Source organism: Anguilla anguilla, chromosome 6 (genome assembly GCF_013347855.1).
Source record: "Anguilla anguilla isolate fAngAng1 chromosome 6, fAngAng1.pri, whole genome shotgun sequence".
Lineage (NCBI taxonomy): Eukaryota > Metazoa > Chordata > Actinopteri > Anguilliformes > Anguillidae > Anguilla > Anguilla anguilla.
Window position 1 is genome coordinate 30850741 of NC_049206.1, and position 16279 is coordinate 30867019.

The 16279-nt window shown below is 39.4% G+C and overlaps 1 protein-coding gene and 1 long non-coding RNA gene across 5 annotated transcripts in view; both read right to left on the reverse strand.

Moving 5' to 3' along the window:
- The window catches only part of si:ch73-21k16.5 (dihydroxyacetone phosphate acyltransferase), a 67478-nt gene that overhangs the window by 46897 nt on the left and 4302 nt on the right, over positions 1 to 16279 (reverse strand). For 2 of the 4 annotated variants that reach the window (XM_035422541.1, XM_035422542.1), the window contains exon 2: positions 10167 to 10358. In XM_035422541.1, coding sequence (XP_035278432.1) covers positions 10167 to 10358 — 192 coding nt within the window. Of the gene's footprint in view, positions 1 to 10166; positions 10359 to 16279 lie in introns of those variants that run through there. The other 2 variants (XM_035422544.1, XM_035422543.1) reach the window with 2 other exon arrangements.
- Positions 7658 to 9191, reverse strand: LOC118229949. The gene is made up of 2 exons (XR_004765770.1): positions 8923 to 9191; positions 7658 to 8809 (listed from the first exon to the last, which is right to left on the reverse strand). It is a non-coding gene; the product is annotated as an uncharacterized LOC118229949 (long non-coding RNA).

Here is a 16279-nt window from a genome sequence, read left to right on the forward strand (position 1 = left end):
GAATGAAAAGTTAAGGGGGAAATTCAAATGTAACCTGTTAAGGGCAAAAAGAAATTTCAGTCCAAGCCTTAGGTTGGTGAGAAAGAGTTTTCCATGGACCATCAGCAGTGTTGGGCAGTAGCGCCGCTACAAGTAGCGGCGTTACTAGTTTAACTACATTTCTCAGTAGCGTGGTGGTAGCGTCGCTGTTTTCTGAATCAAATAGCTTTTCAGTAGCGAAGCTCTTTTATTGATCAAGTAGTGCGGTAGCTTCCACACAACCTACATTTTCCCAAGAATTTCTGAAGCTCAAGCGCAGTGGAGCTTTCTGCTGCGGTCTGAAATAAAACTGCTAAATAAAACTGACGCCACCGCCATACACGGACCTGTATGTGTAGCCGACAGAAGCACTGTATGACGGTGACATCACGTACCAATCCTTGGGCTGATGCCTGGAATGCAGACACACGTGAGTTTGAGTTTACTTGATAGAAAGATAGGTATGTAGCTAGGTAAGCTGTTTATTAGGGGTCCAAGCAGCGAAGCTGGTGGAACCCTATTGTATCTGTTAGGATTATTAGGGGTCCAAGCAGCGAAGCTGGTGGAACCCTATTGTATCTGTTAGGATTATTATTAGGGGTCCAAGCAGCGAAGCTGGTGGAACCCTATTGTATTTGTTAGGATTATTAGGGGTCCAAGCAGCGAAGCTGGTGGAACCCTATTGTATCTGTTAGGATTATTCTTATTATTATTTTTCTCCGCTAAAAGTGTCTGAAGCTCAGCAACCATAAGTCCTGGAGCAACCAAATTTGGCAGGTCGGTTCCTATGGGCCCCCACTACTCAGGCCCTAAAAACCACGTACGTCGGCCAGATGGTGGCGCTATAACAAAGGGTTTTGCGTAACAGGCCATAACTCCCACACCATAAGTTAGATCAACACACAACTTTATAGATATATGCCTCTGAACGTGCTCTATACTTTTGCCATTGGGACTACCCGTGTCCGCCATATTGTTTTCCCGCCATTTTAACTGTATCGTTGAGGCGTGGCAGCTTTCTCCGCTAAAATGTCTGAGGCTCAGCAACCATAAGTCCTAGAGCAACCAAATTTGGCAGGTGGGTTCCTATGGCCCCCCACTACTCAAGCACTAAAAATCACCTATGTCGGCCTGATGGTGGCGCTATAACAAAGGATCATACTTTAAAAGGTCATAACTCCCACATCGTAAGTCTGATCAACACAAAACTTCATCGACTGATGCATCTGACTGTGCTCTACAACTTTTCTATTGGGAGCACCTATGTCCGCCGTATGGTTTGCACACCATTTGGACTTCTTCATTAGGTGGGGTGCGGAAAAGCTGGAGCTCCAAATCTAAACGGTTACGACATCGAGTAAACTTCTTTACGGCAAGGGACAACCATGGCGACGCAAGTAATCCGACACCGTAGGGTCTAGTTTTTAGCAGTGAAAGCACGGTCTGACAGTGCCACCTAGCGTACATGCTAGGATAGGCTACCCAAAGTTTTTCAGTAAAACCTTTCTGAGAGGACGAATAATTACTTTTCTTTGGCATGGATCCATTTGAAGACAGTATCGGGTGAGTTCGTTAAGTCTTTAAATCTGTCATTTTGGTGAGAAAAAGCTAAACCATTTTATTGGTAGTTTTAGAGTTTCTGTGCAAACGCGCGAAAACACGCTGGTATAATAAAACAATGACGTAATACATAGTCCGCTTCGTTCCGTTGCTACCATAACATAACAGACTATCTTGTGTCTACAGCTGCAGTTTCTTGCTGCAATTTCTAACATTGAATATTCACAAAAGACGCAATTTATACTGTACTCTGCCAATGTCTACATAAATAATACGCTACGGTAAAGCTTTGAGAGGATGAATCGTTACTTTTCTTTGACGTGGATCCATTTGAAGACAATAACAGGTGAGTTCGTTTACTCTTTAAATCCGTCATTATGCTGAGAAACAGCTAAACCATTTTATTTATGGGTTCTGAGTTTCTGTGCAAACGCGCGAAAACACGCTGGTATAATGAAATAATAACGGTAGCCTAATACATATATAGTCCGCTTCGTTCCGTTGCTACCATCACATAACGACCTAGAGCTGCAGTTTCTCGCTGCAATTACTAATATTGAATATAAACAAAAGACGCAATTTATGCTGTAGTCTGCCAATGTCTAGATAAATAATACGGTCCGTTTGAAGACAATATCGGGTGAGTTCGTTTAGTCTTTAAATCCGTCATTATGCTGAGAGAAATCGTATTCTCAATTTAATCTCTAAATTGACTGTAAATTTAGGGTTGTAACTATGTAGTTGTTTCGTAGGTGACTTAACTCGTCTTAACTATTGCTTGTATTTGTGCATGGACTGCGTTGTTGCTGTTCTTGTCTGTGTTAGTGTTAATCAGACACATTTTGTTGTACATCATTACAAATGTTGTACATTTTGTTGATAAGAGCGTCTGCCAAATGCCTGTAATGTAATGCAATATTCCGTAGCAACAAGATGAACCCGACATTAGCCCTAAAATATGCCAATACAGCAGTGAAAACGCTGCTAACTGAATGACGCAATAAGCGAGACTAACTTTTTTTTTTTAATTACCACGTCATTCTACAGTCAATATCTGGGACTACACATTGAATATATATACAATCTTACCATTGGTTTTACGCGTAGAGATGTCCCTTTTGCGAATGAGTGGCCATATATTGTCTTGGATAATCCGTTTGTGAAATGTCGGATTTTTTCAAAAATAGCTGTGCGTAATACCACACCTGTTGCGTACGGCGTTGTCGTTCTTCTTAGTCCAATTTGGCTTGATTGACAGTTCATTTATTCAGTAGGTGAGATTATAAGCTTTCTAACGATGTATAACATGTCTGATTTTGCTTTTGGAATAGCGTTTTATAGGTCAGCGTTACTGAAACTCTTCTCATCTGCCAATGTCTAAATAAATAAATTAAACGGTAGGCTTCTTTGCGAGCAGCACGCAATTCGCGAGTTGATATTCAGTCTTTCTTCCGTTTTCTCTCAATGTCGTATTTATTATTTGAAATGTGCATTCATGTGTTATTATTCTATCTGTCTCTGTGGCGCTCTGAAATGTGCATTCTCTGCTAAGCTGAGCAATGGATTGGAATATGTGTCTGAGGTAGTGTTGCACGGAATATAAAAACTTCAGCACTGTCTCGGTACTTAAAAAAAAAAAAAAAAAAACGGTTTTGTATTTGAATTTTCCGAAAGTTCGGTAGTTCTGCGTCAAATGTAAAAGCCAGGGAAATGTGTCTCCCGCATTACTGATTTAGAGGATGAAAAGTGTAGTTTGTCAGAATCTTCGCTAGATGGCAGTAGCAACTAAGGTTGCCAAGTGAGGTGACCTGCGCTTGTGCATTCACTTCCCTCATACAGCGCAAGCTTTGACTCAGTTCACTTCAGTAGCAATAGGTGTTCCAATTTGGAAATATTTTATTATAGAGAGATGCTTTATTGTTATTAAAATATGCTGTTTTTAAATCTATTTAAAGGTGAAAGACCTGTTTTAAAGATTATTTACTTTACAACTGTTTAATTTTTGAAATATATTTAACATATTTTTCTATTGTTCAGTGTTGCAACACTATAGGCCTATGCATATTAATATGTTGAAGAGTCAACTTACAGGTTGTTAATCAACCAGGTTGTTAATAAACCATGAATTAGAAAATGAGGTCAACCCTTGTGGACATTACGTTTCTGATCTATTAAGGTAATTACAGTATCGTTAGGTACCGAGTATCGAATTAGCACCGTTTAAGTTTCAAGTATCATTTCAGTATTGAGTATCGTAATACTAAACCTGGTATCAGTATCAAAGTCAAAATTTCGATATCGTGACAACACTAGTGTGACGCCTTTTTTAGTTGCGGCGCAGAAACACTGCAGCTGTGCATGCACGCCGGACCATCTAAGTGTTATGACATGCCATCTAAGTGTTACGACATATTAAAGGCCTTGACGGGAAGCGGCCAGGACACATCCATGGCGACGTTACTAAGTCATCCGACAGCGTCTCTTAGCTCAAAATTGGCCATAAGTCATCAATATATCATACGATCATCATGATATTCAGTAGATATGTTGGGTGAAGGCATATGATCGTGAGGACAAAGCCATTTTAAAATCGCTCCATAGGGGGCGCGATGCTGCCACTGCTTGGACCCCTTCCAACGCCGCTTGCGGCTTTAATTTTACTTTATTTTTGTTATTGCACTCGCGCCTACTTGCTTGTATTATTTGCATAGACTGCTTTGCTGCATTTGTTTGTGTTGATCAGATTAACCTACAGGGTCCAAGTTAAACTACGCAGTTGCTCCCTCCCTGCACATGGAACTGTACTTCCCTCTAGGGTTTTTAACACACTTGTCCCTGGTTACGGTTATAGCCTACACTTTGTTGTACATCGCTCTTGAAAAGAACATCTACCAAATGCCTGTAATGTAATGTAATGTAACAAATAGGAGGGAAGAGGTGGGGAAAAATGAGGGAACAGAGGAAAAGTTGAAAAGTTTAGTTTACTCTGAAATAAGACATTTGTAGTTTTTAACGTTGACCAGCAGAGGGTACAACAAAAATGCAAGTCTCTACAAAACCAAAGTATGGTGGTTAATCAAAATTATTTGCTTGAAATTTATGTAGATATAGTTACTAGTACAGAGTGGGCCTAAGAAAAATACCACTTTTTAAGCTGCCAATCATATAGATAGAGTACTTTATTAATCCCAAAGGGAAATTAAAGTGTTACAGCAGCCACTTGACATAAATCAAAATACAAAAACAATGAGGTAGGCTAGGTAAAAGAAACAAATACAACTAAAGGCTGAATTATATACAATAACTAAAGAGACTAGAGAACCATAACCATAACTATAATATACTATTTGCTGAGTATACACTGTTCAATTATGTTAATATCAGGTGGAAGTCAGGTGGATATTGCTATGGTAGTAAGGTGCATGATTGTCCATGGATGTCAGAATTAAGTGTGCATTGATACTTGAATAAGACAATATACAAAATTGTAGCATTTTATTTCTTTTGTAGAGGATCCACCCAACTAAAATGGCCTCCTTGGAATGAAGTTGGTCCTTCCCCGCCTCTGACACTCAGGTCTCTGCTCGCATCTCTGCTTGCCTGAGGGACATCCAGAGCTGGATGGATAACCACCATCTTAAGCTGAACCCAGGTAAGACGGAGATGATCTTCATCCCTGCTCCATCCTCTAACCTTCTCGACTTTTCTATTTCCCTAGGGGACACTGTGGTGTCATCATCACCCACCGCAAAAAACCTTGGAGTGGTGATGGACAACAGACTGTCCCTCTCCCAGAACATCACGGCGGTGAGTCGAACGTGCAGGTTCTTCCTGTACAACATCCGGAGAATCTGCCCCTTCCTCACCACCTACGCAACCCAGCTCCTGGTTCAAGCGATGGTCCTGTCCCGCCTGGACTACTGCAACTCACTACTGGCTGGTCTGCCAGCATCCGCCATCAGACCCCTGTAGCTCATCCAGAATGCTGCAGCACGTCTGGTCTACAACCTCCCCAGACATTCCCATGTCACCCCCCTGCTCACTGACCTCCACTGGCTGCCTGTTATGGCTCGCATCAAATTTAAGACCTTGGTGCTTGCATACCAGGCAGCTAAGGGGTCAGCACCAGGGTACATCCAGAGGATCATCAGACCCTACACACCAGCCAGACCTCTCCGTTCTGCCACCTCTGGACGCTTGGCACCTCCCCCTCTTCGCGTCTGTACTTCCCGCTCCCGTCTGCTGTCTGTCCTGGCCCCTCGCTGGTGGAATGACCTCCCCGTAGCGGTCAGAACAGCAGAGAATCTTACCACCTTCAAGCGCAGACTGAAGACTCATCTCTTCAGGCTGCACCTCTCCCCACCCCTCCCTAGCCTATAGTTTAGCTCACTGTACCTAGTTAGGATAATATGATTACGTTAGTGTATTTGGCAGGATTGTTTTTGTCTGATTAGGCAAATGTGATTCCAGTGCTAGTTTGTACTTGGTAGGATTCTTGTTTGCTGAACAGCTTACTCTACAGGGTTGGAGTCCTGATCGATGTGGTCACTTCTGGCACTACGATCCTTACTTCACTCTAGTGTTTCTTTTGCACCTCTACATCGTGAACCAATGCACTTGTTGTACGTCGCTCTGGATAAGAGCGTCTGCTAAATGCCTGTAATGTAATGTAATGTATGTCTTAAATTGGAGTGTTTCTTTATTTATGCAGACGTTCACACTTGTTCAGAAGTAGCAACAGTTCAGCATTGGAAAAAATGTACTAGCTAGGCTATACAATTAGCTAATGCTAGATTGCTAACCAACCAAACTGCAGGCTGGAAGAAAGCAGAATATCTTATAATGATTTAATAGTGATTATAATTCACAACGTATCACATCACGGGTAAATCCATAAGTGATCAAAATAATTGATTAAATACTCTGCAAAAGTGGAAAAAAGTCAGACAGAAATATAGTTTTGCATTGCCAACTTGATTTCATTAAAACAAAGATGATAAGTTATGTGCAGATGCCCCACATGCTCCCTACATATCCCCCCTTTCAATTCCCTATCAAGTCTTCTGACAAGAATGTCCAAAGCAAGTGAGTAATCTGAGTTATGTGATCATCTTTGGTTGGACCAGAAGACTAGATGTTATATTGCCGCGCCCATGTTATTAGTTTTATTTGAGTATATCATGATCTGGACAACATTCAGAAAAGTGTTTTAAAAACATCATGGGTGTCCATTACAATGGTTGCTAGAATTCAAAGTACATAATTTGTAACAAGTATTTGAAAACGTGAATAATATTGCAAATAAAGAAATTTCAACCACACCATTATCCATAAGCTGACATTGATTTTTTTATTGATATGACATTGATATGATAACTAGCTACACTGTTCATATGAAATGAACAGTGTAGCTAGCTAACAAGTCAGAAGATCCCCCTGTGGAGCCATCTATTGTTATTTTATTTGGTGTATATTTAAATATTGAGCTGAATTGTCAAATATCCAATGCAGGCAACATTGAATATAAATTTGGGTTTTTAAAAAATTAAAACAGCAGCTGCTAGACAAAGCATTGTGTGGTCAAGTGGTGTAAGGTGGCCAGTATCCGCTGATGTGAGGGCAGTTTGGCAATTTCCCCTTTAATGGGTAAGGTTATTATATTATTATGATTATTACTATTATTATTATCAGAACTCATATGAAGGGAAATTTCAACCGAGCAAAGGCTCATGTGATGTAATTCTCAAATTCTAGAACATCTGATGCGCATGCTGAAAAGACTCATGCTATGTGGCCCTTGAAAATATTTTAGAATTTGCGTGCGAAAGGGTTACAAAGTTGCCGAGGAAATAATACAGCCTTACACTGGACTATATTGTCAGTCTCATAAACAGTCTCATACAATTACAGTTATCTATCAGACCATAAATTTGGTACTTCAATTAATAATCAAAATTACAAATATTAAGGATCAAATAACTAAATCAAAGATTTAAGAGATAACCTCAAGGATATATTTCTTGGATAGGCTATTTTGACTCAGATTCTCACGTTCTGGCAACATCAAAACAGACACGAGTTTAATATAAATAATTTATTAAACAAATGTACAAACACAGAGCATACACAAACTAATCTAAATGGGGAGAACTATGTTAAATATGAAAGGTAGGAGGGCGTATGTGTGTGTGTGTGTGTGTGTGTGCGGGAGCATGTGCACATGTGTTTGTGGATGAAAGGGGGAAGGGCAAACGGTGGGTTTGTTGCATATGTGTGGGGTACATATATATATATATATATAGTGTACCAGGCATGACTAAATAACTTAGCTCAGCTATGTAGGAGTATTGCTCCCAGTAGTGCTGGAGAGTGAAACGTAACTTCAGCTCTTAAGCAATACATGCAACCAAGCTAGTTATTCTTCCACTACCAACTATACTATGAGAGTGTTGTCGTTAGGGTTGGAAAGTTAGTTGGGGAGAATGAGAGGGAGAGAGAAAGACCACATGTGCGGTTGTATTCTAAGGTTACATCACCAGCGCAAACAATCTGAAAGGCCAAATGGAAACACACAAATACACAGTAACATGTGTACAGACTAAGCCAAACTGCTATAGCCTTGAAAGCTTGTCCATCCGTCCATGCAGATAGCAGCCTCCGGTGGTCGCTGTGGAGTCCTGGAGAGAACAGTCTTGGTATGGTGAATTTGTGGAGGTTTCCAGGCATGAGGTGTGCAAGCTGAGTCCTCGTCCCATAGCAGCGGCAATGTTGTCCCCCGCTGGTCGGTTGTCAGAAAGGATCTTCTTCGTAGTGGTTAGTCGATGCAGCGCCGGGCGTGCGCTGGTTTCCACGTGGGATGGACTAGGTTTAGTTGCCACAGGCGAGCTAAGTCGGGAGAGCCTGGTTACTGCTTACAGCAACTTTATCTGTGCATTTAGAGAAGTCAGTGACAGCAGCGATTTTAGGCATTCTGCAAGGAGTTCCACAGGAATTCCACAGTATGTGGGAACTCAAAGGACAATGGTGCTTTGGGTGAAAGGGCAGGAAGAGGCCGTGCAGGAAGAGAGAGATTGCTGTCCCTCACTTTCATACTTGGTAGGGGGGATCTTCACACTGGTGGTGTGTGACAAAGATTTAGAATGCTGTGCACACCGATGATTTTAGCAGATGTGCTTCATGTTCTTAAAGAGTCATTCTTTTCCTTTGGATGGTACAGACTGAACGAGTGTACCTACAAAGTAATATGCACCTTTAGTTAGGATAGTGTACATGATGACGAGTGTGTGCACAACGATATCAGCCATGGGCACAGAAAACAGGAGATAGATGTCTGTGGTCACTTACTTAGTTCAGCAGAGTATCTTGATCAAGTAGAAACTGGAACTTGACTCCTGTAACTTACTATACATAATGACCAAAAGTACCAGAACGCCCCTTAGTCTGAGGCTGTTTTTCATGGTTTGGGCTCAGCCCCTAGTACCAGTGAAGGCAAAATATAATGCTACAGCATACAATCACATTCTAGATGATTCTGTGCTTCCCCAAGAGTTTGGGGAAGGCCCCTTCTCGGACACACAGCGAGGTCCATATAGAAATAGTTTTGTTGAGAACAGTATGGAAGAACTTGACTGGCCTGCACAGAACCCTGACCTCAACCCCATCCAACACCTTTGGGATCCATTGGAAAGCCAGCTGTGAATCCATACATATATGTATGTATTTGCATTTTATTTTACTTTCCTGTTAATTGTCAGTACTGCACATATGAATTAATTAAATCTGTTTTGCTGTAATTGTGTACATCTGAGCTGTTGTGTTCTGTGTTTTTAAAAATTATTGAAATTTAAATAAAAACAACAAAAACTGACGATAGATTATCATTCTAGGTCATATTGATTTTCCTGTCCTTTGGCGCTGCCTATTTTGGACCTACATAACCAAGACACTTTGGAACACAAGAAAAACCAAGTTCAGACAAGAACAAATCCATACACTAAAGATATATAAAGTACAAGGTAATTAACCAATAAAGCCACATTGAAAGCAAAATAAAGAAAAACCTTTGTGACTGCTTCAAATGTTTTGGTATCAAGAAAGTTTGTTAAACTCTAATTCAAATATTATCATTTAAATTCTAATTACCTGTAATGCAATAATAATAATAATTTTAAAAACATGGATCACCACTGATGAATGACAATTTTCTCAACAAGTTTGACGTTCTGACAAATTGGCCGACCAACTCAGTATGACCTAAATGGTAACTCAAATGGTAAGACTAGTGTGACAAACAAACATTCAGTGCTTCCATATGATGTTACAAGGTAGGTCAATGTGATAATTTTTTAAAAAATATAATCACCCTTATATCAGTTGCTGTGGAATAATGATGTTGCAATTTGGCAATTTGAACAGATTAATTAACTATAATTTATTTATGTGAAGTGTCACTATGCATAGACTATGAATAAGTAAATGCACCCCTACTACTTTTTGGCACTTTTTAATCAAAAGGATATTAGATCCCCAGATAACATTAACAATAAAGTGAAAAAGAGAGCTTCCGTCTGTGGCTGAGAAATCCTCACCTGCTGGATGACATATTTCAGGTACTGAGACTCCAGCACAGTCCTGTTGAGGGTGCTCGTGGAGCAGGGCTGAGCGCCTCTGTATGGTTGAGGGTTGTAACTTCTCAGGGCATGGGTCAGGTCACTTGACTGTTTCCTTTCCTCAAGGATATCTCGAAAGTGTCCCCTCCCGTCTGGCTGTCTTTGCTGGAACTACAGTTGGTAACAGTCACTAGCTCACAACCTTTAATGCTTCATTATACCCAGAATGAGCAGGCTAATATGCATGAGTGGAACACTTCAATTTAAGGGTTTTTCCTTTTTTTGATAATTACACATACTCTAGATTTGCATGCTTAATTTGATTAAATCTGAAAGCAAATGAAATCACTGGCTCAAATTGATGAAAATGAATAAAAACCTGGTGATCAATATCCTTCCAGTGTTAGAGACACCTTATGTTTGCCTTTCTGTTATCCTGTGGTGGGTTTCCAGAAAGCTTCTTAATGCTAAGAACCCCTTATGATCATTATTAAAATAACGCTAAGTTACATTCGTGACAAATGTGTCTGTTTAGTTCACTCAAGTTAGATTACTCATTTTCAGCACAGAACCCCTTTAAGATTCCGCTTGCAGTCGTCTGCCCTGGCAGCACGCAATAGGCATATGCAATCACAGCCTGCAATAGCCTAAAAAGTGACGCTGCCTTATAGTCTATTTTTTTAATGTATGCATTACATTTATTTGGCAGACGCTTTTATCTTAAGCAACGTACAATAATTGCATACCGAAGGTCATTGGAATAACTACGAAACACAGGTCCGATAAGGTATAATACTAATTAGCCATAAACACACTAAGTCCAGTTCACACAGTAAGCATAGGCTAAGTCAGAAAGTTATGGCAAGTCTAGCTAGAATGAGGCATAATGATGAACTATAAAATCAAGATGACAATACAAGTACAATATAAGTGATGTTGTGAGTTTGAATGTCTTTAGCCTAGGTGTATGTAAACTTTTGGCCTCAATTGTATTAGGGGGAGAAAGAGACATAGAGCTGCGGCAACACCACTTATATTAAATACGTTTCAGTTCCGGACTCGGACTCAAGGAATCAGAATCTACAGTTCCTTCATGGGTTCGGTCACCACCGCTATCAGTTCTAGAGCCCGACCGATGCCAGATTTTTGGGTACGATGCCGATCCTGATTTTGGAGAGTCCTAGCCCACCGATTACCAATGTTTTGACCGATATTTTGTCAAAAAGTGCAAAATTTTCAAATCAACTTGAAAAACTTATATTTTTATTAAAATTTCTATATTTGAGAACATTTAACATGCATTTTTATGAATATTATTATTATTGTTGTTAATTTGTTATTATTATTTATTATTATTACTTATTATATATTCTCAGTAAATGAATCATATTTTCTTATTTTATTCCTACTACATGATCTCAAAGAGTAAGACTTTATCTAGCGAGCTTCCCTGTCCATAAGAATTTGGTGGTGAAAAAAACTACAATGCGCTCTGCGCGTGACTAGATGACACAAACTGGCTCGCAATAACGCATTAGCTATTGACACAGCCTCATTATTTCTTATTATCTATTCTCAGTAAGTTAAATGAATTATATTTTCTTATTTTATTCCTACAACATGATTTCAAAGAGTAAGACTTTATCTAGCGGAGCTAATGAGTGAATCAAGTGTAACGTTAGATGAAATTAAATTGACTGGATGAAATACGTAACGTGAGGCTTCCTTGTCCATAAGAATTCGGCGGTGAAAAAAACTACAATGCGCTTTCGTGCAGGTTACCCGCGCTGTTGGTTGATTCACTTCTCCAACAGCAATCCTTCTCACATGTTATCACGACAAAACTAGATAACATGGCTTAAAATGATCTACGTTATAAGTGTTTTATCAGGCTTTTTACTGTCTGGTTAGCTTGCTACGATGACGCGTGACTAGATGACACACTCGCTTGCAATAACGCGTTTGCTATTGACACAGCATCATATAGCAGCTAATATTATCTCAGATAAAAAACAAATGTGTGATGCATTCAATCACCATTTTATTTCGGCTGGTTATTTATTTGAGAATACAGCAACGTCCTCTGGAAATGTAGATCCTACGCTGCTTATGTGCTCACTGCCACTTAATAAAGGCTTGCTAGCCAGCTAGCTTGCTAAAGTTAACCAAATTTGTTAGCTAGCTAGCTTGCTTGATAATGAGGATTGATAAACATAGTGGTCGTATAAACGCATTTAATTAAAAACTTTCACATGTTCATTGTTGAGTATTGTTGAGAAAAACATGCAATCTGTGTGGAAGTGCCCATAAATAAATAAATATATACCTTTATTGCAGCAACTGAATCTGTGCAGACAAGTCTTGCTGTGGAGAATATTGGATGAGGCACGAGTGACAAACGTCTTATTACAGAAGTAGCGTGTCACACTTGTATTAGAGATCCCTATACTGGATAATTCTAGCAAATAGCAATTACAACGTTCAAACAGACAAGTACAGGATAAATAATCCATGTTTTTTTGTTTATTATACTTATTTAAAAATCGGGACACATCGGATGCATAACTGCCGATCCCGATGTCGTCAAAAAAAGTCAAATAATGTCGGGTTCTAATCAGTTCAGGAACTGAACTGTTGTTCCATTGGTCACACCGACAGGAGAGTCTCAGAGCAAAGCATGTCCCGCTCAAGTGGATCATATTTGTTGTTGTGCTAATGACTTCAACAGACAACAGAGCCCAATTGTGAAAAATGGATAAATAGGAGGAGTAGCTACAGATTCAGCAAATGTCAAGTTTCCAAATTAACTTACTGAGGGGTGAACAAAAGGAACAAATCCTTACTTGGAGGTGACTCAATTTCTTTTGTTCACCCAAAAGACTTGTTCAAAAGGAACAAATCATTCACGAATAACACACCACTAGTGCTTTGCAAGAAGCTTGTATTTGGGAAACCCACATTACAAGGGAACATTCGTTGCTTAACCCCTTTGCGCAAATGCCAAATCTGGCTAATCCTTGCCCATTTAGGGGGTATCCTATTCAAGCTTAGGAGGTACCCTATTGGGAGAAGCTTTATAAGTCCAGATGTGAGCATCACAGAGACTTGAAAAATGGCTTAAATGAAGCAGGACACACTAACTTCGATTTGTTTATATTCATAATTTAGGAAGAAATAAAATGCCAGAAATACAATTGTCTAGGCAAAAAATCTAAAATTAATTTGCTGTTTTTAGTTTGCAATGAAATACTGAGAGACTGTATATATACAGCAGGTTAAACTATACATGTCCTGGATAAAAAAAAACTCAGGGTGGATATGAAGATTAAAGTTGATTCTGATTGCAACTTCTCACAACGTTTGCTCGTCAATGTATTCTTCTGCACTTTTGGTTCAGGCACAGGATTCTCTGAAGTGTAGCCATGACAATTTAGCTTTTGCTCCACAATTCATGGCAATGTTTTGGTCTTATTTATATGAGTACAGCAATTTGTTTTATAAATGAAACAATCAGATTATAATTGGATAAAAAATAATCAGTTTATCAAAGTGAAATTGTCTTGTACATTTTAGTCTAATTTAATAATCTATCATTACAAATCATATTCAAATATAGTGTTTATTTTATGGGTATATATTTTATATTTTACAAAATGTGCCCTGAATATAAAAGGTAAACTATGAGGCTGCCACACTTATAGGCTATTGTAGCTTGATCACAAGCATGCATCGAAAGTGCATGAGTGCGCTGCCAGAGCGGAACAGCTGCAAGCGAGATCTTAGGCCGGAAACATACCCTACACAAGTAGCCTACGTAAACGCAAATGAGAACGCTAGGCCAATGCCCTGCAAACGCATGGCTTGGTTGTAAATACTTGGCGTGCGTTCTTATGGCTATGTGGAGGTAATAAACCAAAGTCCTCAAGGGGGTGATCCAGGACAGTAGGAAAAAAAGCTAAATTTTACTACTACAGCTACTTCTCTAGTAGCTCACTGGGTACGTGTCTGCCTGTACCAGTTTTGCATGTGTGACAGCCCAGGTTCGAATCCCTCCTCGGACTCATGAAAATCTCTCAGTCATTACATTGCCTTGCTGAGTAACATTTAAACTATTGTTTTTGCATCTGTATAATCTTTGCAGGAAACTAATTTATATTTCCTTATTTTTATACAACTACTAATAAAATATACCCACACTTTAGAATGCTCTGCGTTCAGTGTTCTGGCCGTTTTTAACGTTAGCCAACTTGCTAACCAGACGACGGACAGATTGTATAATGTCTGTAGCTCATCGGGTGGCGCGTCTGCCTGCAATAATTTTGGATTCTGACACACAGGGTTCAAATCCCCCCAGACTCAGGAAAACCTCTCACTCATTACAGTGCCTTGCTGGGTAACTGAAAGTAAAACATTTAAACTATTGCTTTTATATCGGCATAATCTTTATGGGAAAGTCATATATTTCTGTATACAACTGCAAATAAAATATACCCACACTGTACACAGTTCCACCATCAGCATTTTGACAGAGTTTAACATTAGCTACCTTGCTAACAAGATGACAGACTGAATATATAACAGTAGCCTACAGACAGCTGTCAAATTAAACTATAATCAGTGTTGCACTTCGGTCCGGTAGTTCACGTTACCAGTCGTATAGAAGCTGGTGCAAGATAATGACTTCTTTATGGCAAGCCGTTTTAGCTTTAATTAATTTCTGGAGGATATCCCAAATTCAATTCTAAGTAGTTAGAATGCAAATTCTTAATATCAGAAATTCAATTGTAACTATGGTTAGGGTTAGGGTTAGCATTCTAAAGCAGTTAAAACAGCAACATTATTCTTTCGATTTTGAATTGTTCTTGCATCCCCTCCCCTTTTCAATGTCCAATTTTGCAAAAGATGGCAATGTTGAATCACGGTTCTAGTTACTGGCTTCATTTAGGGATGCCAACCATCCCGCAAAATACAGAATCGTCCCTTATTTGGACAGTAGAATAGGCGTTCCGTATTTAACTCATGGCTACGGGACACATTTTCATCTGTATCTTTGTGAACGATTCCGTTTGTAGTAACCGCTGTTTTGAATACAATTCAATAGTTAGCTAGCTAGCTAGCCGAGATATGCTGTGAGACCATTCTGACCTAAAACCCAGAATTTTAATATTGGCTAGGTGACAAGTGACGGCGAACCTATCATAAAGCTAACTGGCATTCAAACCCGGTTTCAGAGTGTCTTGGAAAAACGCAATGTCTACACTGCGAGACCGCAACATTTTAAAAAGCAAGACAGAGCTAGGGAGAATAATTTGATTGAGTTATGGTTTTATGTAGCCTAGTTTTCTTAAATAATGTAATGACAAAAATGACCAAAATTGGTGCTAATTGTACGGTATAAAAGGAGAAGGAACAATTTTTTCTTGATAGAATCATTGTTTTCATAGAATTAACAACCAGAGGTTTTTGCTTAACAACGGTGCAAATAGAAAAACCAACCAGAGTTTTTGCATAACAACGGTCCAAATAGAACTACCAACCAGAGTTTTGCTTGACAATGGTAAAATAATATGCCCAAACGCCCGCGGAAGAATATTTCACTTTTAGCTGATTAAATCGATAAAAATAAATAGATATAAAAGTAACCATATATAGTCATTGTTGGTAACCCGTTGTATAAGTGGATTAACCCCCTCCGGGCTGTCCCGTTATTGGAAAATAATGTACTTGGCTTCGCCTCGGCCGCATCACCGCCCCCGTCATGCATTATTTTCCAATAAGGGGACAGCCCATTGTGGTTTATTCCTTACATAGGCCACAACATGTGCAATTTTTTAATCTGTATTCATGTATGTAGAGTAGACCCCCCACGCCCCCTGCCCCCTTCTGTAGCATGAATGATTGTACGTGTCTTGGTATAAATGTCTGTTTATAAATGTGAATATTACATGCTGCAAGGGAAATATTGCCACAGGCATAATGAAGTATTCCATGTCTGTGTGTATGTATGTATGTATGTATGTATGTACAGTATTATTTTACAATCGGTATTTGAAGTTGAAAATATACAAGGACTTGTAGCCTATATTTTGTAA